Source organism: Lepidothrix coronata, unplaced genomic scaffold (genome assembly GCF_001604755.1).
Source record: "Lepidothrix coronata isolate B3197 unplaced genomic scaffold, Lepidothrix_coronata-1.0 Scaffold181, whole genome shotgun sequence".
NCBI lineage: Eukaryota > Metazoa > Chordata > Aves > Passeriformes > Pipridae > Lepidothrix > Lepidothrix coronata.
The window spans coordinates 895,744-920,196 of NW_016690361.1; the positions used below are offsets into that span (position 1 = coordinate 895,744).

The following is a 24,453-nucleotide window of genomic DNA, read 5'->3' on the forward strand; positions in this document are numbered from 1 at the left end:
TTCTCTCTTCCATTCAGTCCCCTCTGTTTTCTCTCTACCATCACATCTGCTCCTAAATTCATAAGACCATCTCCTCACTCTGCTGCACATCTCCCTTCTCCAATTCACTACATGACATGTGCTCTGTTCCAGCTGCCTTGGACATTCATCCTCTCCCACCTCTGCTAACCCTGAAAGCTAGAAGAAGTTCCAGGATTTGAAACTGGGAGCACTACCATAAAATATTATCCACAATTAACACATAAACGAAATTGCAACAACCAGCACTCTATCACTGAGGGACAAACACTGTGCCTGTTAGGTTTCCTTTACAAAACTAAGCCAGAATGGGATCCACTTAATGTGCAATCAGAGGAGCACACCACGCTTCCTGGAAGCACAATGTGTTGACCTAATAATCTTTGTGCTTCTAATCTGACTGCTTCTAATCCATAAGAGTTAAGGAAAATTAACATACTAAATCTTTGTTTCTTTAGGAACTGAGAGGAGCCTTGAGGAACACAGGCCTTTAAATGTATTTTCTTTTTACCTTGTTGTGTTGTACTACACATGGTGCTTCATTGTAGCCATTCAGGAGAGAAGCAAGAGAAGAATGAAGAGGTGATTATGAAGTATAATTTCATACCAAGAGCAAATTACAGCACTTCATACTAGGAGAACATCTGCAAAGAGCAGCAGTAAGTGTTTGGGCACAATGCAAGGTGTCAGTTTTAATAAATCCCAAACCAGCTTGGGAACCATTATCTGCAGAAAACTTTCCTTAACCAAGATTGTCACAGCAGAGATTTGCAACCAAGATGGCCAAGATAAATATTTTTCAAGCAAGTGCTGACTTAAAACCATTATCTCTGAGGCATTTGAGTGGCAACCATGGTTTAAGGGCTATAATTTTCTGCCATTTTGAAAGAGGCACTAGACACCCGATGAGTAGGAGGAAAGACAATGTGATGGTTGTCATTACCACATGACCAAGAAAAACTTTCATTTAATGTGCTGCTGGTTGAGGTGGGCAATGGTTGGCTACAGGTCATGGACAGTTCAAGCACATCTGCTTATGCGTTTATACACACAGTAGTGCTGGTGACATCACAACAGTACCATTGTACAGTACGTTGGTGTTTACTATTAATGCCTTTATTTTAGTAAGACATCCGTCAACTACTGAGTAATTTCAAGAGGGCAAGTGAATTTCATCCTATAGAAACACACAATGCTTATTTAAATTACAGCTTCTTTACAGTATGACAGGATAAAGACATTTAAAACTACATGTCTAAGTAATCCACTTACTTAAAGGCACCTTTACACCAGAGTAGCCTAAGAAGTTCGTAATAAAGAAAGGGGTCTGATTCTAAAGGTGAAGGATTATGTACATATTTAAGAGTTCATCAGATCATGATTATCAATCTGATAACACTGTAACAGCTCTTTTGTTGCACCATCCCCTGCAAATCCTTCTCAGATAGAGGATTAGTGGCACAATAGATGGCAATGACTCTTTTGGTTCCACTGCTCTACTGCTGACTCCCAACTGCTTATGTGCGCTGAAAGCTCTCAATGAAGGGTTCCCACAACCCTCGCCTGGCAATATCTGTATGCAAGAAGAAAAGTATGCCCTTATACCTGTATTGCAAATTCCTAATGAAATAGCAGGGAAAATCTAAGTTACTGCACAAAAGATTTCAATCTCACCTACAAAGTACCCCAAATCCCTAGCATATGAATACGTTATCCAAGACTGCTGCCATAACTGTACAGACTGGATTGAAAGCTTTCAGCGTGAAACAAAATGAAACCTTCGTTAATTTTCAACTCTCCTTCTCTACTCCTACAACCACAAATATCGTTATTGGAACAGCTTCTGCCCACAACAATAAAAGGCAATACTCACATGCTACACTCATTTTTGCTGGAAAGCCTTATTAATTATGTTTTCTCTCTCTACTACTTGTAACTGGTGATCTTAAGTTCTGACAGTACAACGATTAACACCACTATGCTATAAACTCTAGTATTAAAATTGTACAAATAACAGTAATATTCTTCATTTATCATTCTTCACAAACACACCCACATACACACACAAAAAAACCCAAAGAAACCTCCAAACACCTATTCAAGGCCTTTGCCTAAATAAACATTTAGTATCTTCCAGCTGTAACGGTGAGCTTTACATCCCAATGAACACTTTCAGTCTACTGATGCAAACCTGAGTGATGCACAGAGCCCTGTCTGCACCTTCAGTCTGTTGAGTGACCTCAATAAACAGCAGCTACGAGGAGCAAGGGCTATAACTGACCCTATCCCAACATTTAAAATTGAACATCAAACTGGACACCTAAGAAAATCACACGAATAGTGAGAATGGAAGTGTTGATAGCTGACACTACTGTTTAATGGGCCATGCCAGAAACAAACAGTGGCTTGGCTTGAATCCATGGGATGAAGAAAAATATTGTTGCCAAGCATGCTGAAAATGACAAACTTAATATGCCAAGTATGATGATAACTACAAAAAAATTACCATTTTCAAAAGTTTAATTGCTGCATAGCACTAACTACACCTCCATTTGCTCCTCAGAAGACTTGATCTCTGAAAAAAAAAGAGGTCAAGCAAGGGGAGGAAGAATCAAGTAAAAGAAAAAAGGCACAAATTCAGAAGCAAAAGGGTTAACAAGTTTTGTTTTAGTCAGTATTATATCAATGCCAGAATTACAAGGGAAAAACTAAAAAGAGCCAATTTTTTTTTATTATTATTATTCTTTAAAAGAAAAAAGTCAAGCCTATCTGTCACAGGGTTGTCCGGGCTGGAAGAACCGGCAGGAACCTCAAATTCCTGACCAAACCCTCTTCCACACAATGCCTCCTGAATGGAAGGAACCGAGGCCCGGCAGAGATAGCCCGCTGTCAGGAACCAGCCCTGACGTTTGCGGACAGACGGGGCTGGCCTCGCAGGATGTCAGAGCAGCAAACTGCTGTTCGAGATACTGGGTTTTCACACACTCCCAGCCTGGATGTTTTGCTCTTCAGGTAATTAAACAAGGAAACAGGGCTGATGTGTACGAGTCTGACCCCTGTGCCGCGGCTCCGCGGTTCTGCACATCAACTTCCGCAGCAACCACCCCGAGCATCAGCAGAGTCTTCTATTGCTCTGCTTCTCCCCACACCAGGCTCTAAAACAAATCCTCCTGGAAATATCTGCAGCTATTCCTTTCCCCACCTCCACTCCCCCCATTTAAGAAGGGCTAAATTAGTTGCTCTGTTCCGCACACTTTGCTGCTTTTTCACAAAAAGAAGGAAAAAATTAAAGAAATGGGTACTTTTGGGTAGTTGTTCTTCAGCCAGCCATTCAAAATATTAAATTTATCGGGGGGAGGGGATGAACAGACAGAAAAATGAGGCAAGGGATTCTCAAATTAATGTTTAGTTTAAGGTCATTACTCAAAATGAAAAAGATTCTGAAAAGTCTTGCCAATTCATCCAACCAACTGCCAGACATTTACTTATTTAGAAATAAAGTTATTCTGATTTAAGCATTATTGAAGAGTCTTTGTCTTACAAGAGGACATAAATCATAGAATCGGGCATTAGAAAAATAGACCAGTGTTTTCTCTTTTTTTCCCAAATTTAAAAAATGGGAAAAGGCAGGTGTTACCACCTATACTTGGTGAAAACCCTACACAGGGCTGCTCTGTGACTGACCTAGTTTCTATGCTCTTTAGAGGCTATTTAAACAAAAATGATTTTTAAAAAAGGCAACACATTGCTACTTCTTTCTGAAAAATCCACAGAATAGAATATTGGCTGAAAAGAGAAGAGCCCAGAAGAAAGAGGAGTACAAAAGCATGCCTGCTTGTCTGTGTTCAACACAAAGAACATTAAATGAAAACAACTGGCACGCTGCCAAATTCCTATACAGGCAAAGAGATTCAAATAAATTGATTTCACGCATCACACTGACCTGGGATCAGTGAGCAGTGGTACAATACACTTGCTGCTCCATGTGGGGCAAAGCCCATTAACGTTATCAGAGCCACAATACACTGGGGGAAAAGGAGGAGGGAGAGGGAGGAGGGGGGCACAGAGAAGGAACCCAAACTCTGCAAACTTAGGAGAAAAAATAATTTTGGAAAAGGAACTTGAGCTGGAGTGCTTGGTTTCAGTTTACTAATATCACTGCGAGAGCTCGTCCTCTGCTCACCTCAAAGGCTTCAAAGATCGTCCTTTCAAATGAAAATAAATATTAGTGTCACACACACACACACTCCCTCTACATTCTACTTTTAACACAGTTGTTCTCGAACTCAGTTATTCTCTGTAAATTTCCTCCCTTCCCCATCCGCTAGCATTTTATATAGATTATGGGTTATTTTCTTTGTACTTCAAAAGCTGGATTCTTGCCCAGGACACTCTTACTGGCTCAGAAAGTAAGCTCACCCAGAAATCGCCCACTGCTCTTAACTTGCCCAAATCAACCTGACCTACAGAGAAAAATGCCTTATTTGCAAGGTAGCAACGAGTAGGGCAATGGTTCCCTTTGCAGAGTTACCCATACACACTTTCTCACACCAGAGAACTCTCCAAACCAGCTATTTCAAACTTCACTTTCTGACGAGGTGTGAAGTAACCCATGTGTGCCATGGAGTCTCTCCTTGTCATCCAGGCTTTGGTTTTTATTAAGCTCTCTCACACTCCAATCAAGAGCAATGCCAGCAAGCCACAGGTGTGCACCACATGAACAGATGAAAATCTGATTGTAAGGACAATTCACTGCCTATAATACACTTGTCCTCTTTTGCATCTGTGGTATGTTAGAAGGGGGGTTTATTATTTCCATTGTACTCTTTAAGATACATTGGTAAGCAAGCAATTGTTTTGAAGATAAAAAAGGAAACCAAGAAAAGACGACTTTGAAACAGCAAAACAAAGATGAGGATGCTTGAAAGGGGTCACATCAGCAGAGGTAGTCAGTGCTACAAGAGGCTGTTACTTCAAGGAGGCAATAGATTCAAAACACCTTTTACTTTGCCTTTTATTCCATTTTGGTATGAAATAGCAAGTCAAATCCTGGTCACAGCAAGATCCATATTAACTTAAGCTCTAATAGTGTTGGCTTCACCTCAAATCACTCATTCATATTAACAAAAACAAACATTCATTGAAAATGTGGAGCTTCTTGGGCCACTTAAGACTAAAATTTTTCAGCATGTGAAAAACATATACATCCAGACGTAGGTACCTTACCCAGTCACCTCAATTCAAGTCAATGTCGAAATGGGAATGCCCAAAGACCTAACAACATTTCACCACTGATCACTCTCTAAGAGCTACAAAGCAGTTTCGGATTCTTCATTATCACGGTGAAAACTATACAGTATCATTAACTCTATAAGAATTGTCATAGAGAGGATGTGTTTATTTAGGTATAAGGCTACACTGATAGAACTGAACAGGAAAGGGAATCAATTAGTACACAGCAACTTCACAATGGCAGAGATGTGCCTGTACCCACATGATACAGGCACAATGGTGAATAAGAAAGGTAAGGTGCTGTTCCCTCCATTTATGAATACTTCAGTAGTACCATCAGATCATTTGGCTTTATAAAGATGAAGTGAATTTTAGGCATATTAATTCCCTTTCTATAAAAATGAATGATATTAGAAAATAAGCCCTTCTCCCAAATTTCCACTATCCTGCAGGTGCTCTGACAGCAATAAACCACAATAAGCTTCCCATTAGTATGCCAGCACTGCATGCTTCAGGCATGATATCTTTATTTTTATATTTATTTATTTTTAAAATCCTTTATAAAGACCCATATGGCAAAAGAAACCAACCAACAACCACCTGTACAGGGTATACTTGCACTTTGAAAAACAGACTGTAGATAGTAAAAAGGAGAATTAGTCAGAAGCTACACACTGCTAAATTAGCAAAATAAAAATGCAAGAAGAAACCCTGCTAAGACTATTCATTCTCTTCCAATGCTGCCTGAGTACAGGAAGGTCCCAGAGAAGCACTTACTTGTTTTAAACTGAGCTAGGAACTCGAATTAGAATGTAAATTCATTTTTAATAGGATTTAATTTTTTAAAAGTATGTTCACTCTGGTGCACAAAACCTCAGGCCCAGCCCCTTTCCACAAGGCGATGTGCAGAGGCTCCCACTGGCGCTCTCAGCTGTTCTCCACCTCTCCACACTCCACAGACAGAGCAGCATGGGCCATGGTGTCTCAGGTGGGAAAGTGATATCATCAAGGCTTAGCTACCTTTAAAACTGACCAGAGCATAGCCTAGAGTATTCAGACACTGTTCACCTTATTTTGGTATCATACTCTGTCAAAGTTATGTCAGGTGATATGGTCCAGTACTGAGAAAGAAAGTTATCCAAGTGTGTTGGAAAGCACTTAAAATCAGTTTAGCAGTTTCTTGCCATCCAGACACACCATTTTAGGAGAAAAAATGAAGTTACAGTAAAGATAGGAATGACAGTCATGCGTTATCTAGAAATTTTGTCCTTCAATAGCAGATTTACTTTTCCAGTAAAAATCTTTACATACAAGAAGCAGAAATATCCATTCTCAATATCATCTCAATCAAATTTATCACAGATTCCCAATGCAATGAGTTTACCAGAGGCCTCCACTAAATTACAAACAAGCGTTATGCCAATGTGATTACAACTGTCCCTTAACCTGGTTGCAAATACTGTTCCACCTCACAGTTCAGGAAACTGAACTTCATTATTTCCACAACCCAGCCAATAATATTTACATATAAAGAGCAACTATGTCATCAAAAACACAAAAAGAACTCCACAGTTAAAAATTTCACATATACGTATATTTAAGATTTTAGAAAAGTCATCACTGGTGGGATATTATTGGCATTGCTGTACTCTTTCTCAGCGATATTAAAATGAAGACAGCGCCTTCATTGATTTAGGCAGACTCTTTGGAGGCTAAAAGGAAAGATTTATTTTTTAATTACAGTTTACAAGGCAAGGTACAATCATTAAAAATAAGTTCTAAAAGGTATGCACATAATAAAATCAAATATTTTTCCATTCCTTACCTTGACAAAATTCAAAGTTCCCTTTTTTCCGGCAGTCACCTATCACTAAACTCAGTGCTCTCCAAGTGTTTCTTTTGACAGATATCATTCTCCACCAATCGCTCTGCTAATTTCCTCTTTCCTTTTCTGACTGGGACAGATACTATGTTCACCAGCCCAGAGATCAATCTTTTCTATTGACAACAACAAATGAAAAAAAAAAAAAAAAGCATATATCACAGCCAGTTTGAAGCACCACACCCCTTCATTTGCATTATAATAGTAGTCTTTTAAATTAAAAGGGAAGACAGAAACGTTATCATTCTAAACCAATTAACCACATTTTTGTAGCTAATATAAGGCAGCACTTTAAAACTGCATCAATTCTTCGACAAAGGCTGTTTCACAACTTGCTCTGTTAAAAAAGTTGACATACAGAAGGCAACAAACTAAGGGTAGCCTATATTATACCTAGTAGTCAATTCTATAAAAATGCTTGGGTTTGAATACATTTACATAATATAAAATAGTATATACTTTACCTGGTTGAACAGAAGCTCTAGAGAATCATTTATTAAATGAACATGGTTACTAAAAAGAGAGACCTTCCAATTTAGACATTGCTATACTGATTTGTACTTGTAAGTCATAACAGCAAACACATTTAAACAAAGAAAGGCAGATCAAAAACCTATTGATATATTTACAAATCATCCTCCCACTTTTGAAAAGACAATTTCCCTCCCACTCCAGCACCTACAGAAACTGTTTATTTGGGCTACACAAATACTCTGTCATTTATATGAGTCTGTATTACAGTGTTGTCAGGTTTTCCAAGACATTAATATGCTTTTCAGGGGTTCATAATTATGTCAAGACAGAAAGATTTTCAGAGCCAGGCACACACAGTTACGTACATGCTTCAGTCTGCAACCACTACTCAGGTATTTCGGGACATAAAGTTAAGCATGCATAAGGAGCTGCCGCAGCTGCATGCATGAAACCCAGCTCAGCCCTCTCTGGACTAGATCCTTCTGCAAAAAAATGCATTGCCCAAAGGCATTTGCAAAAGATCACTTGTGTTTGTGCTAGAAATTGCAATCTATCCCACAAACAAGCACCCTTCCCAAATCAAAACAAACCTTCCCAAGTTAAGGTTTCAGAACAAAGAAGTTCACCAAAGTCCTTTCTTTCCAGTGGCCCACAGCCCTGAGAGAAGCTAAAATTCCACTGATTTTAGTGAAAACAAGTGGTAAGAACTGCAGGACTCTACCCAGAATTTGGCAACTGTGGAGCTTTCAATGTGACACAACTGCCTCTGGTATTTGTAAAATAATCTGCAAAGTATGGTTAGGACTCCTCAACTTGTGTACAATAACTACTTTTCTAAAATTATTTTAATTTAGTATAAAGTTCTCGACTTGTCATAATGTTCTCACACAGGCAATAAATTTACCTTTCAGTGGTGCCTTACCGTGAACTGTGTACTTTTCAATTGCCCAGACTTTTGCATAACACTTTACATTTCCATAAATGCATACAACATTCTCTGAATTGTTGTTATTGTTTCATCTGATTTTTATGGCAATAAACTCATGCCCCTACCGAAACTGAAAAATCCTTCACTGACCAAGTGGCCCTAATAATGTCACTGAAATCATTTAAACATTAAGTTTTCTACAGAGTGACGATAGCACAATCTGGTTGAAATACGGTCTTACAGTGGAATATTAAATTAACATCATATTTTGGATTCAGAATTACACACAGCAGCCATCTCTAAAGATGTATTCATGTTTTGCTAACCTTTACTGATTTGGCCACTAGAAACAATTATGATCAAATATGTTAAATTATGTAACATATAACAATTCAATGTTTGTGTCTGCTGAATAGCATACTCCTTTTTCATGGCTGGTGAAAGACTTAAAATCTCTTATTGTAAAAAAATTCTGACTCCAAAAAAAAAGTACCCATCTGTCATCCACTTTACAATGAAGACATCACTTCAACTTACTACTCTTTCTTTGTTTCAGACCCATGTTCATTTTTTCTATATGCCACGTTTTCAAAAGTGATGGATGCATTCTGCTATACCCATTCTACACTAATCTCCTTTCTTAAATATATTTTTGCTTCCTGAATTGTAAACTGCTGCTGTTGTTCAAATGTACACACAAAATTGTCCAATGTCTGAACTTCACTGAAAGCAGAATGCCTCAAACAATTTGTAGTCTTACAAGAGTGTTTTAAAAAAGGATCAACATGTTGTATTACCATGGAAATTTTGAAAAACATACTTTCCCAAACAAATATTACTTTTTCTCAATGGTATGAAGTAATGAAAACCACATGTGTAAATCTGCGATCCGTGCAGTAGTTCAAGCTGCAGCTAATAGAAAATACAGAGAGTGAACTCTGCCATATAAAGGATTCTTGTTACAGAAATATAATGTGAAAACCAGATGCAGACAGAAAACCTTAATCACAGATGGGAATGTAATCACTGGCATACAGAATACTTTTTTGATCAATCTCAACCATATGAGAAATGTATTTATTTTCTAAGGAATGCAATAACTCTAGAGAGTCTTCTATTTGAATTCAGTTAACCTCATATTCACAGTGCTTTTATCTTATATGTGGAGAGAAGGGGGATAAAACCCGAGCCAAGATTTTTAGAAGATCTGTTGGCTCTAGCAAATCATTCTTGTATCAGCTTATCTTTCAAGGAATTAATAGGATGTAAAGACTACAAATATGAGGATCAGCCTCAAAAGAAATCATTCATTATTGTACTTCCTAGTTACCACCAGAAATCCCTTCATCACCTAGGCATTTCTCCACTTAAATTTTTCCTTTAATATGTGGTTCTTCAGAAATACAACACTAAGAGCAGCACACTGTCGCACTCAAGTTCTGCGACTTGGAACCTGAGTCCTACAACAAAGAATTTCCCTTTATAAAAGCTGAAGAGTCATCAGTTCAAAACTAAGTTTACCTGGGGCTTCCTTCTAACTGCTAGAAGTCCCTTCAAACGTCCTCCACCCACACAGCTCCTGGGGGTCAGCAGGAAACTAAAGACCACAGCACACTGTAGCTATGCAGATACATCAAATGTCTAAACAGCAGACTGCCTTCTACCAACTATCCAGACCAAGGCAGGACCAAGACAACAGTTTTCATTGCTAGTGACATTTATGCTCTACTTTTTAGAAATGGAAGCACCACAGTAGTAGTAAACGCATCACATAAAACATAGATTATTACATCAAACAGCAGTATACTTAAAAAAAAAAATCAAAACCAAAAAAAACCCAACTTGTGCTAGAAAATAAAACTCAAGAAAGAAGAGGCATTCAGAGATGACAAGCCTCCAGGCTCTTGGTACCAGCAGCGGCAGTTTACTTCCTGGTAGTCCCTGATCCCTGCTGCACCCACCTCCTGGAGACACCCACTCTACCCAAGAATAAACAGCACTGCCTGATTGTCACAGTTCACAACCAAGCTTATTAAGGTAACCTAAAGTTGGTATTAATTTATTTTAATAGTACTAAATAACATAAACCACAACGACTTGGTAGCTGTTACACCAGAGCAGGGAGAGGGAGCGACAAGAGCCTTTGATAGGCACGGGGTAGGCAGATTCTCCCTCTCTCTTACTCTCTTAGAGCCTCCAAGTCCCATTACCATCATCTCATTTTAAGTATCTGCATTTAAGAGGACACAGTCACTTCAGTACCCTACCACAAGATTCCCGGCAATGGCTCATCACAGGTGTTCATCAGACTAATTCTGCTGAAGTTCCTGTAAAGGTGCTTCCTTAATTGAATGCCTGTAATGCTAGGTGAAATTTGAAGTTCATTACTTGTTTTTTCCCTCACATGTTAACAACTACCAAACAATTTAATGAAAATACTTTGATTCCACCACTGACACAAAAGTTTTTTTAAGCATCTTGTCTCTTCTGCCATTTAACTTTAAATTTTTGAGACTGCAGCACTGATAGAAATCAACATGTAACGCTAAAGTAATATGGGCTGCATATGCTTATTACTAAACAAGCATGCCTAAATTAATAATAAACTTTGGACAGATATATATTTTCATTTGCATGTTTTTCATATAGCATCATCATCATGTGTGTAGAGTGCTAAAAATGGAGTGAAATCTTCCAGCTGTAATACAGTTCCACGTGACAAAACAGAGGGATTCTGAAAACTCCTGCTTCGTGTCATGTGCGAGTGTGTATGACTGTGTCTTTTTTTTTTTCTCTTCTCTCATCTAATTTCATCTGTGAGAGACTGTCCCTAGAGGACAAGAGAAGAGAGACCCAATTAGATCGAGCGGTTGGTTTCTCCAAAATGAAGGCATCTGTTCCATGCCAACGACTTCCACATGGAAGAAAAACAGAACTTTGAAGGCATCTGTGTTCATGGTTGACAGTTGCAGATCTTAGGGTCTACTGTAATTTCCCAGCTGCAAACATGATTTGGTTGCTGCTGTTGTCAGCTGATCTCCTCGCACTGAAAAGGGAGCTTAAATAACAAATAGCTGGATAAAAATTAGATATTCTTCCACAATACTGACAACTTTTCCCTTCTGAAGGAGGCATTTTTCCTGGTTTGATGGAAGTAAATTTCTAAGTGGTTTTTAAACTAACATTTTACAAAATATTCTGCTTTTAAATGCTACTCTTTAAATAATGCACCAGTCCAAGCACAGTGTATTCACTATTTGTTAGTACCTCAGGCTGGTATTTTCCAAGAGTGATTCAGAAACCAGTATGATTCACCAGGCACATAATCCTGCAGCACACCTTCTTTAGGCAAGTAGTCTCAGTAAAACCAAGAGTACACCTGAGCTCAGTTTTCACCCCAAATGCATATGTCACATAAATAACTAGTATGATATTTATTACTCAACTCACATCACTTCCAACATGAGTGGATACTTTCCAAAAGACACTTCAAAGAAACATTACTGGTAGTTCAAAGCCTGGCTTACCGCACTGGGTGTGACACTTGCAGTGAGATACTCAGCAACGCTGTGCACCTTCACTGCTAAAAAAATCAAGCAAGCTGTTCACAAGAAGCTCATCCAAAGTAGCAAGACCCTAATTGATTTTCAAAAGCACAGCACTGAGTGCCATTTAGGGATCCCGCACTACTCCTGTTGCAGTTGCAACAAAGACAATTAAAACTGGCCTATGCAGAAAATGCACTTACATTCCTTACCAGATAAAAGTGGACTATAGATTCCAGAAATATTTCACACACCTCTGAGTTTTAGTAGTGTTCTTACCTAGGATTTCTATCAATAGCTTTAAAGAAGGAAGACACTGTATGATAGGGAAATACTTTTTTTTTAATACAATTTTTTGTTATTCTGCTGGATTCCAGCTGCAACACGAGACACACTCTGCAGGAACAGACATTCAGCCCTCCCAGCCAGGTAGCCACACAGCTTAGGAAGGACGGTAAGGATTCCCAGGCAGTTTCCCTTGCCTAGCATATACCTCAAATCATTATGAAAGCCTGAAGTAGTGAACCTGGGGAGACACAGCAGACCTGACACTTCCTGACCACTTCTAAATTACCTCCAGGAAGGACAAGAGTTGGGAGCGAGGACAATTAACACAGCCACCTGCTTCCTGTGACCTCCTAGGGGGCAGACACAGCCACTGATGATTTGCTCTGGCAATGTCACTGAGGTCCTGCCCATCCTTCTCTTCCCAGAGAAGTTATGGGATAATAAAAACAATAGTGGCCAACAATAGCTTTGTAAGAGATGGTCAAATTTAGGCCTGGACTTAAAAACAAAAAAAAAAACAACAAAGAAATTTAACATCAAAACCTGCTCATGTGAAGAGGATGGGACAAATAAATCTCAGAACGTGGAAGGAAAATTCTACATTGATTCCCTCCTTAAAACTACTGTAGCTGTTATTTACTGTAGCTGTGCACTTCTCTAGAAAAATCTGGAGCAGGCAGCTGGCTTAAACACAGTTTAACACAGCTCTTGGGATACACAAGCTGAGAAGAATCCTGGCCCCATGGGCGCAACAGAAATCTCTTGAGAGTATTTTTAGGGAAGCAATAGGCTTTTTCTCTCCTCTATACTGAAGTCTCATCAGGTAAGTCTGTGATTTACAATTCAAAAAGAATGCCTTGCTTTACGTTAAGACCTGAGCTAGCCCACTTTATTAGGGACATATCTGGATCTAAGTCTCAGAATCGATCCAACAAAGTATTGTCAAGATCACAGATGTGAGATGGGAGCACAGACAGCCTGACAGTCCAGACCCTCACACTGGCATTTAAAGAAACACTATTTTCAGTGAGAATTGGGCATGTGAATACCATGGAAATTCTCAGCTCCAGTATTTTAATTCCATGTTTATAAGCTCTGCTGATCCACGGAGTTGAATTAATTTATCATGGCGCACATAAACGCATATAACATTCAGAAACTATGCTAGGCTCTTCAGTTCAGTAGGATGGTTTCCCTGTTCACACCCACAGCAATGCTTTAATACAGGTTGCAGCATGCCTTTCCAGCATTAAGTGGTTTGCCATCAAGCTTTAAAAATAATAAATAGTACAGTCATGAAACAGCTTTTGCTTAATGGTTCCTAGAACTCAGTGACTTCACTCACTAAAACACTTTCTATAACATTACCCTTAAATACTTTTAGCAATGTCACCGTTAAAATAAAAAATCACCTTGGCACTACCATGCATTGATGGCAAACCTGTAGATGCCATTATCCCCACATTTGTTGGCAGCTTTCTCTGGCACCCTTATGCTTTAATGGCTCTGGCAACAAATCCCACCTGGATGCCACTGAAAACGCTTCTTTGGAGCACTCTTCCCAAATATCCTTTGCAGCAGTATCATTCTGTCTCCTGTTTTGCACCCTAACCATCTCACTTTCTGGCAATAGCCTGACCCTCCCTCACTGACCAAAGCTGGCCTGGGGGAGTTCTCTTCCTGAACTTGTCTAATGCAGGTGTGATTCAATGTTACAATAAATATTCCAAGAGGATTTTGGGACAGTATCTTTGTTGCTCAAGTTGGGTGTTCACTCATATCCCAGCTTTAAAATTCATTCTATTATATCCTAGTAACTCAGCATGACCAAACCAACGGACAGCAAAGCACAGGTACAAAACCCTATGTAATTTGATGCTTCATTGGAGAATTGGTTATACCTTGTGACTACCAGAAGGCCACACAAATTTAGTCAATGTACCACACAACCTGTAGTGACAGCATAAAGAACCAGCATCCTGATATTGCCATTACAAAAATAAATGAAATGAAAGCCAGAAAATGTATTCTGAAAAATAAGTAATTATGGGGAAAAGTGGTGGCATAGGGGCTGAATTGGGGGGGGTTTGCCCAAGCTATTTAAAATGACACCTGTGCCACAACCATAAAGGGCACCTGTGTGGTCACCATCAGAAACCAAAAACTGTAGACAGTAGGTCTCCAAATAAAAGGCACCACAAAAGAAAAAGGCTAGTGGTACTGCCTACTACTTATGCAAACTGCATCTTAACATCCAACATGGCAGACATACCTAAGCCTCCTAGAGCTTCAGAAGTAACTACAGTCTGGTACAATCTGTAATGGTCATACAGCAATCACCCCAGATGCTTGTCAAAATTCCTGAGGTTTACTCTCTGCATCCACTTGGCTTTTCATAAATGATACCTTTTTTATTATACGCCACTGCCTGCCACCATGTGCATATTAATTCCACTCCACTAGGTGGAGTCTTCTGTCTTTCCAGACTGCAACCTAATTTACAAAAGAACATATTATCTATTCTCCATGAACTTTGCATATTTACTTTATTGTAAGCACCAGAGTCTACCAATCTCGACAGATATAAAAGTGGCAATGAATCAAACACCTTCTGAAATGACTGAAGAAATCGTGAACTATCCCATGAAGATCCCCTATCATCATGTTGCAATATGAGATCATTCAGGAATATTGTAGCTGTACAGTTCTGTAACACAACTGTACTTTTACGAATACTACATTCAATAGATAATACTGAGTAAAAAAGGTATCCCTTAAATAAGTCACCATATCACACATGTCCAAAAACTATATACAAACAAAACTAAGTTGCAGAACTTCTATTAGATTCTTTGTGTGTATTCTGAAATATTTTGAATATCTAGGATGTCCTTCCTTTCCAGACATCCCAAGCTGTGTTACAGAAAATGAGAGGGCCCATTAAAGTATTCTTTCCATATTCACATTTCCATTCACAACCACTGGAGTTAAATATGGCAATTATTCAATAGGAACAGCAAAACTGCACACAGTATTTTTGGCAAAGAAGAAAGAGCACTCCCATGAATGTGTTCAGAACATTTAGATAAGGAAATCTGGATACCTTGCATCCAGCTCTAATCTTTCTTTTGGGGCTGGACTCCACCCCAACCTCAGTGAAAAGTACCAGAAAATCCCATGACCAGAGCAGAAAGCTCCTTGGTTTAGAAACTCTCCAGGTAGACAGTATCTCCACAGTATCTCTGAGACAGAGCATTTGCTCGCCAATATTGGCGAGCAGAAAGCCCCACACAGGCACCGAGCACAACGTGAGGCTCCCAAGGCTCCGCCAACCCCGGGTCAGCCGAGGTAGGGCCTCCTCAGCACGGCTCCTGCTGTTGGCAGATATCACGAGCTATTTAAGGCTACAGACATTTTGCCCCAATCGGCCATGTTTTCTGTAATATTTACTTCTCGTACATATGTCTATAACTATGTATACATCCCACAGAAGGTGAGGTTTAACAGGGTTAGCTTTGTTGGGGAAAAGAAGGTTTGGAGGAAAGGAAACAACTTTCATGTTGAGAAGATTTGAATCTAGTGACTGTCACGGGATGTAAACACTCTTCTGGGGAGGGAGGCTTTTTGTTATGTTTCAGGAGTATACAGAGTTTTGGATAAAATCTGTATAAATAATTAACTCTCTGTCATTCAACATAAATTTATGCACATGTGTGCATAAATTGTCCCAGAATACAAACTATAAAGTAGACATGCCACAGACTTCTAGACAACCTACCACAAGCACAGATCTCACACAAAATCCATTCTATATTTAAATTTCAGTTTACTGAATTTTAATTACTTCTGATCTTAGATCACTTTGAGAAAAATCCCCCCAAGGTCAAAAGCTTACAAATTCAACTGCAAAACCAAACCAAAGCATCAGCAAGGCACTTTCCCATACAGACACCTACAAAAAAAATTGAGTTCCTGACTACTAGATTAGATCAGAATTCAACAACTAAAACCCACCCTAATATTAAAACTGGATAATTCTCTATGTTGAAATAAAGCAATAAAAGCTCTCATTCTATTATGCATATTTACTCATGTTATGTACATAAGTCTCCATAGACGTAACAGTGAATTGTCAATTCTTCATTTAGACCCTTATTTATAAAATTAACAAACACATACCCTTTCCATTAGGTTGTTGGTGGGTTTGTTGTTTTGGGTTTTTTTTAATTAAAAAGCAATAATGTTATTTTCTCCAGAGATGCCTGTGACAGAAATGTATGTTCTACCAATACTATGCTTTCAGGTCATAAAACTCACTTGGATTAGCAGCTCCACAGCAGCGAATATTTTTGTATATATGCATTCAAATCTAATTCAATCATTTCATTTGCCATAGGAAAAGTTACTGCAAAATCCCCACTAACTAAAATGTCCTTGATCAGCCTAAACTTAAGATTTGCAGCTATATTAGGAATGAAACAAGCCAAAGAATGTTGTCATACTCTGAACATCCTTTACTTCCACAAGGTTCTCAGTGGTAAGTAAAGCTGCATTGTTGCCATGGGAAAATAGCCACCATTTTAAGATAGTCATGGTTTATTAATAACATTATTTTAAATATACGAGTTAAATCCTTTTACCAATATACTGACATTCAGCTATCCAGTGTCATTTTTGCAGTCCAAATAGATATGGTCCTAATTGTATAATGCCATTTTATCTACTGAAGATAAAAGTGCCGATAAATAAAAATGCACATTAGGCAGGAGATTTTTCAGAATAGGTTTTTTTTTTTCCCAAATAACCCACTTGCATTAACAAAAGATTGCAATGGCTTCCAAATTATAGGGTGTTATTTTTAGTGGAAGTAGTTCAATATTCATATTGGAGCAGATGTAGCAGTTTAACAAAACAGCTCTTCAAATCCTGCACAAATTGAAAACAGGAAAACTGATTGCATTTTCTCTTATCACTTTCCTTTTCTGAATTGACACTTTTGGCCTTCTGAAAATTTACACATGGCTTTCATCTCAACAGCACCTGCTGATCAAACAGAAGCCTAACATTTTCAGGAAAATGGTATAAAGGGCTAGTTTTCTTTTTACCATCTTAAAGGGCATCAGCAGTCCACTCGATGGCAACAGTTGCTGAGTAGATGGCACACTCAGAATACATTTTATATTTTCATTCCACTTACTTTTAAAAATTAGTTAAATCACTAGTGGCTCTTCCGTATTTGCTCTTTGTCTGCTTTAAATTAATTTCAGTCTCTATCTCTGCCTTACCCTGATGGGCTTCATTCTACAGTCAGCTAGATTTTAAAGATGATCAGAAAGCCTTTGAAATACTAGACACGCTGCATGTTCTGCAGACAGTGGGTCTTCTTTATATATGCATTTATATACAATCATGCATACAAATGCCCATATTGCAAAGACATTTCTTTTTATGATGCTTATACTAAGGAAAAAAATGTGTATTTGTGTATCATTCCACTATAGTCTCTCTGCATTGAATTCCCTGAGCACTGTTGATAGAGCATGTTGAAGGGAAACTCAAAGACCATTTATCTATTTTAAAGTTTTTCTTTGTTTCCTTTGCAATCTTCAGACTGGGAGAAGGTCTAGCAGATGCTCTGGAATTTGAGCATCAAGACTGGGTTGAGATGCTGCCATTGGTGCACATGGGGAGCATGCAAACAGCACAACCAGAAACCCTTGGGCTCCTGCAAAAGTTAAAGGTATCAAGTCACGTATATAAAAAATGAAATATAAGTACCTTTTTATCCTGTCTGCTTCTGAGCCTGTAAACTCTGAAGTGCAGCAGCACGTAAGCAGGACCATCTTCCCTTGTACATAATTCTAGGTGTAATTAAAGATACTCCTGAAACCTGCTATGTGTCAGCTTCTTAACTGATAGAGCCTTAACCCCTCTGAAGTACTCTGCTGCCATCCATTACCATTCTGCTTCAGTGATAAGGTAACCTGAAGGCAGAGATGACATACAGTAATATATGTGCCACTCCAGACAGTTGGTTCATGAATTTCAGTGTTTCATCATGCTCACTGAGGCAATCGCAAACCTGAAATGTCAATATGTTCAGTCAATGGAAGTAAAATAATGGGGCTCTATTGTCTTACCCTATCGATCTGCTGCTGTCAACAAGAATACATGCCCCCCTGGCTTTAAACAAATTTTAATTAGGCTTTTAGTTACCGGATCATATCTATATATCTATCTGCACAAACACTTGACAAAGTGCAACGGCAATATAAATATTTCAAACTTTTAAATATAAAGGTAATTGTTTAATGTTGCTTTAAGATATGACCACTGATAAAGCCGTTTGCTAAAGCGGCGTGCGTGCACACACTTAGCACGCAAGTCATCTTAATCTAGGAGAGAACTTAGAAAGCACCACCAAAAGTCCGTCCAAAACAAAAAGTCCCCATCCTCCCCCCCCCCCCCCCCCCCCCCCCCAAAAAAAAAAAGGAGCAAAGAGGCCAGTTTTTCTTCCTAAAGCCCGCTGTCATCCTCTGCGGGGATTTCGTAAGCCAGGAGCATTCACTGAAAACAGCCCGTGAGCCAGCGGTGGGTGCCCGGCCGTGACAGCCCCGCCGCCACCCCAGCCGGGGCTCCCCCTCCTCGTCCCGTGCAACACCCACGCAAGCCGCTCTCCGCACCCCCTGGGCTGTGTTTAAAGTGGGGTCCCTCAGACCCCTATTGTTCTGCGGCCACCTCCTCCCTCCCCTCAGCGCGGCCCGGGGACGGGGGCAGGCAGCACAACAAAAGGCAGATCCCCTTTCCCCACCGGCTAATCTCTGCCCGTAAATCCCCGGCCCGCTCCGGGGGAAGATAATAGGTGGTTACATCTTCACTTCTCCCCGCGCCTATCGACTTGTGCAGCGCCGAGGGAGCCGGGCCGGGCGGCGTGAGGCGGCGAGGAGTGTTCCCCAGCCCGCCTCTCCGCCTCTCCCGCCCGCGGGTGGAGATTTTACCTTCCGGCGGCGGGAGGGAGGAGGAGGAGGCACCGGCGCGGCCGGGCTTTGTGCGCCTCAAGCGCCTCGCAGCTTATCTGCGGCGCAAGGACGGAGCATCGCGCCTCCGCGGCCCCGCCGGCGGGGGGGGAGCGGGACGGCGGCGTGCATCGGGGCGATTACGGTATCAGCGCGGCCCAGATGGCGGCCCCAGGATGTGCGAGGCAGCGGGGCCGGGGCCGGCGCGGCGCGGGGTCCCCGGGGAGGCCGCGCCCGACACGAGGAGAGGCGCCACCTCCGCGCCGCCCACCGGGGGAGAAGGCGGCGGCGCTCGGGCTGCCCAGGTCTGTGTGCGTGCCTGACCTCTGACAGGTGTTCGGCCCGGCTCTGTCCCTGCAAGTTGCCCCGACACCTTTCTGGGATAAGGACCCTGCCAGAGACGCAGGGACGCGCAGCTCTGGCTCCCCCGGGCTCCTCAGCCTGGAGTCGCTTCCAGTCCCACCAAGGCGATGTTCCCTTTGGTTGCCTTCAGCCTGGCTTCCACCTCACACACAATACCTACGTCCTGCACGAAGCACGACGGCTCTCGGCCCAGAAATTCCCAGAGCATTCAGGGAATGTACCCGCTCCCAGTTTGGCCAAGTCCCGACCTAAACTCAACTTACTCAGCCTCGCCAGTGGTGTAAAAGCCTGAACACAGCCCTGCCGCTACAGTGTTGTATCATTCACCAGAGGATGAGCGGTAAACCAGAGTAGGTCCTTACACTTCACAACTCAGGTTCTGACAAAACAGAGGGGCTATTTTGTCGGGATTCATCAAAGAGCACAGGGTTAGCACAAGGTACTGGGAGGGGAGGCAGCAAAGCAGCCTGGCCTGACTACCAAGAACACAGCCAGGCAGCAGAATTGGTTATGCCAGCACCAGGCTGCCAAGGATACTCTGTGCACTCGGGTTTTAAAGTTTTTAAAACGTTTCTCCCAAGGAATCAACACTTATTTGTAAAGGAAACACATTTCCATTGTGCATTAGCAAAGGAGCACCGCACAGACTGAGATGAGGACAATGACAGCACGCTAGAGTGAGACTGGCATTGTTCAATGCAGAACTCCTTCCAAAATCACTCGTCCAAGATAGCAGTTTTTTCCACAAGAAAAGAAATAAAGGGAATTTGACACATAATACAAAGTGAAAACCAGAACCTAGATGGGGGAAGGGCATGTGTGTGAAAATCGTGTCACCGCAATGAATGTCAGATAAGAAGGGGTCTGTCACAAATCCTCCACTAATCCAATAATGCGAAAACCTCTTGGTATCACTGAGATGTAGCACAAGGTAATTTTTTTTTTTATTTTTCATAAACCACTGTATATTTTTAGCCTTGGAAAGAAAGCAATTGGTCAAATGTTCCTATCGCAAAACCGGGACTTTGATATTTCAATAAAGGCAAACTGATTTTTCACATGTCAAAAATTTACTACGCATTCCTCAGCCAGTATTTTTACCCTGAAGAAGGGCCACTTCTCTCTCAACTTCCTCCAGTTGTCAGTTGTGTGACAACCATATTTAGAGGTAATAAGACAGGTCACATTACAAAAGTTAGTCAACTCGTTTGAAACCTTAGGTCCTAAACTTAATTATATGTTCTATGCATTTCTAAATAAAAGTTACTTATTAATTCAACCTGCAAGGTAACACAGAGCTTTCTCTCTGAATATGTTCTTTCAAACTATTATACACAAATGAGAGACTGTTCTTTTTTGATATTTCTGTTACAGAGCTTTTCCTTGAAATACATACATGTCTTTCCATGAACTAATTTAGTATCAGTCAGATTCTCATCTCGCAGGACCACCATGTGCATCTAATATCTATGTTGGCCATAGTTTTATTACTCAAATCACAATTCTCTAAAGAAAAACTAATCCAGGATCCTTTCTAATGTAAGCAGTTTGCTGCGAAAACATTCACGTTTAAAAATAAAACAATGTGTGTTAATAAAATAAATACAATCAGAGTACAAATGTGTAACAGAAGTGGCATTCCATAAGCACAGCTGTCTCAAAGTCCAAGCTGCAGGCTAGAAATCTTAATTTCAACTGACTCCCTCATAATAATGGGTTACCTTCCTCTAAAGCGTAAAGTCCATCTGCCCCAGGCAGATAAGTTTTGAAGCATTAAAACAGATAAAAATCTAACATTTTCTTTCTTGCATTGAATATGTGAATTCTAGTGTGCTATAATGTGAGAATTCCAACATATGACCATTGTGGCACAATATCTCATAGCTCAGCTTGTCATTACTTCACTTGTAATTCTTATGTTAATTATGTTCATAATTACTATAAACAGATGTGGTAGAAATTCACGTGACCTTTTACTGCAGAATGCATTTCTCACTCTTTCCACTTTATTGTAGTAATATAATGTTAAACCAGAGGAAAGTATTTCTGACACACTCTGCATATATGTGTGTACATATTTAACATGAAACCATTTCTACCTCATATTTCAGCCAAAGGACCACCTACCTGCCAGTACATTGACATGAAAGTGATGATAACTCAAAAGTCTATCCTGAACCATACCCCTGAAAGACGGTGCTTACAGTGAAGCTTTTTGATTAAGCCTAGCTAGAGCCATCACTGAAGCCTAGGACTTAAAAGGAGCGCTGCATTTTTATTCAGCACTTTTGTTAATGCAGCAGTATCCTGCTTTACAACTACGAGTACGTAACAGTCATACAGCAATTTATTTTACTCACAGACCAACCATCACCGTCTGTACACAAAACACATTTACAATAAAATCACTATGGATTTCATTAAGAGAGAGCCTGCTCGAATTTCATTTCTTTGGACCTAATCTATAATTAGTGTGGACAGACAGGTGCAAACCCCTCTCCTCTACAGATGGCTACTGGAAATGGTGCAAAATAGCTCCTTCTGTTTAAACAACAGACAGATAACCTGCTCTGCTCTTATCACTTACAATTACCTCCATTATACTGAACTAATGTTTACCTTAATAAAATGTCCACTGTTCTCTAAACGTTATTTGGAAACTTTCATATCAATGGCAGAAAAAAAAAAATGAAGATGGAAGTCAATGTCTGTCAGATGAAAATTGGGTGGGGGGCAGGAAATAAGGCTTTTAAAGAGCAGGATATTTTGACTTTGATTTTACGTCTGCTGATCATTTTTCTTTATCCACAAAACCACATAGTATATAGTACTTCCTGATGTATTTATGCTACCATATATTAAACTAATCAAGTTTATAGTAAATAAGAACATGATAACTGCCTTTTTTAAGCAGTTCTTTAAAAAGGTACATCTATGTGGAAAACCAAGACCCTTTGTATTAGAAGTTCGGTTTTTAAACTAATTCTTTTAGATCTTTCACTTGAAAAGACATGAAGGCAATGTAATCTGGAAGGCAATGTTTTAAGAATTTACACTCTCATTACTTATGCTCGATTCAGTGTCAGTTTCAACTTTTTTAAATTTTATAGGTTGCTCTTAAAGACTGTATGAAAAAGACCAGGCTGCTACTAACTAAAATGGATCAAAGTTTTTTAATGTATTCAGATTAAAAATAATTATCTTTTCACATTTTTTTAGCCAAGCCACGAGAAGTAACCCCTTCAGAACACCAAATTCACGTTTTATTTCAGCTAATAAGTCTTCTTGATATCCGCATGACAACTTAAGTTTCCACAGAACAAAGAACAAGATCTTCTCCTCCCCCCCATCTAAAAAATCTGAAGCTCCTGCAATACCAACATACTAATATCCTTATTCAATTAGCTAAAGATTTAACAGTAATGGACTGTGGCAAGTGGATTTGAAAGATGAAAATGACAATTGCAAGCCCTTTCTCCCATCCCCAATGCAAATACTGCAGATGCCTATTTCACCCAAAGCGCCTGACAACGAGGAGTTCGCAGCCTGCACAGAACCTCAGTGAGGCGAGCTTCGCATTCAACGCCTGTCGTCTGAAGTTCATTTCAGAGAAGTGAGAAACAGGATTTGACAGGAAAGAATGTCCCGAACTGACTAGCCACTGACCAGCACTCCAGGTGGAGCTATTTTTCTCCCCCTTTATTCTATAAACAATACTCCCAGTATAAAACTTCATGTGTGCGCAGGCATACATAGTGTTAAGCGTACACAGATGAGAGACACCATGTGATGTTTTACTGGTCATTATTTAGACACAAAACAAGTTAATGTTAAGGTGGTCAAAAATGGTAGAAGGCAATGTTTTACTTAAAAAGATTTTGGAAACTATTTAAAAGCTCAAAGCCTTTGAAGAAAAACAACTTGTGCAGTAGTTGCCAGGAAGCAGTGACCTAACACTGCTGTCTGCATTCCATTACAAACAGAATGGTTCTTGTCTCCCTACAGCGTGCTCACGGCTTGGGAACCCAGCCTCTCACCCTTCTGCAAGCTCAGGACCGAAGGAAGAAGTCCTGCCATCATCTCCTGTATGCCTCGCCTGGCTCCAGTTTGCCAGAAACACCAACAGTTTTAAGGGTGGGTTGGGTTTTTAGTGGAGTTCAGTGTTTTCTTGCACTTCTGTGTGGTTGAGCTCCCCACGACAGCGAAGAAAAATGACTCATTAATTGAAAGTAGTAGCAATTATACTGAAGATTCAGATATGATGAAACTGACCGTCGAAAAGTTATTATCAAACAGTGTAAGTTCCTAATTAAAAACCTTTACAGCAAATCTGCAGTGAGTCTCACACCTAACAAAGCCTTTGCCAACTTTGTATCTTCATAGACTATACAGTTATGAATAAGCCATATTCAGGTCTTTTCCCTATTATTCTTCCTTTTGATGGGGAGCCACAGAAACACCTAGTGCTAAAACCAGAACGCAAAAACAAGATGGACTATAACTTTTTTAACATTCAGCTGACTAAAGGAAATTCCCTGATCATATTGGATTTCCTTAGGAAATCAGCCCAGAATAAACTGAATGAGGTTTTCAGACTTCCCATGGAAAGGTCAAGCATCAGCTTTAACAACCATTGGAAACCAGCTTCAATCTTCTGTCTATCCAGATTCACTAAACCGTTAACAGAAAAGCAGAACAGAAAACCTG

The 24,453-nt window shown here is 40.0% G+C and overlaps 1 protein-coding gene across 1 annotated transcript in view; it reads right to left on the reverse strand.

Annotated features, from left to right (window-relative positions):
• Nucleotides 1-24,453, reverse strand: part of RUNX1T1 (RUNX1 translocation partner 1) — a 119,271-nt gene that overhangs the window by 92,210 nt on the left and 2,608 nt on the right. The window contains exon 2 of the mRNA XM_017830606.1: nucleotides 7,076-7,248. Within this exon, the coding sequence (XP_017686095.1) occupies nucleotides 7,076-7,163 (88 nt within the window). The 5' untranslated portion in view covers nucleotides 7,164-7,248. The remainder of the gene's footprint in view (nucleotides 1-7,075; nucleotides 7,249-24,453) is intronic.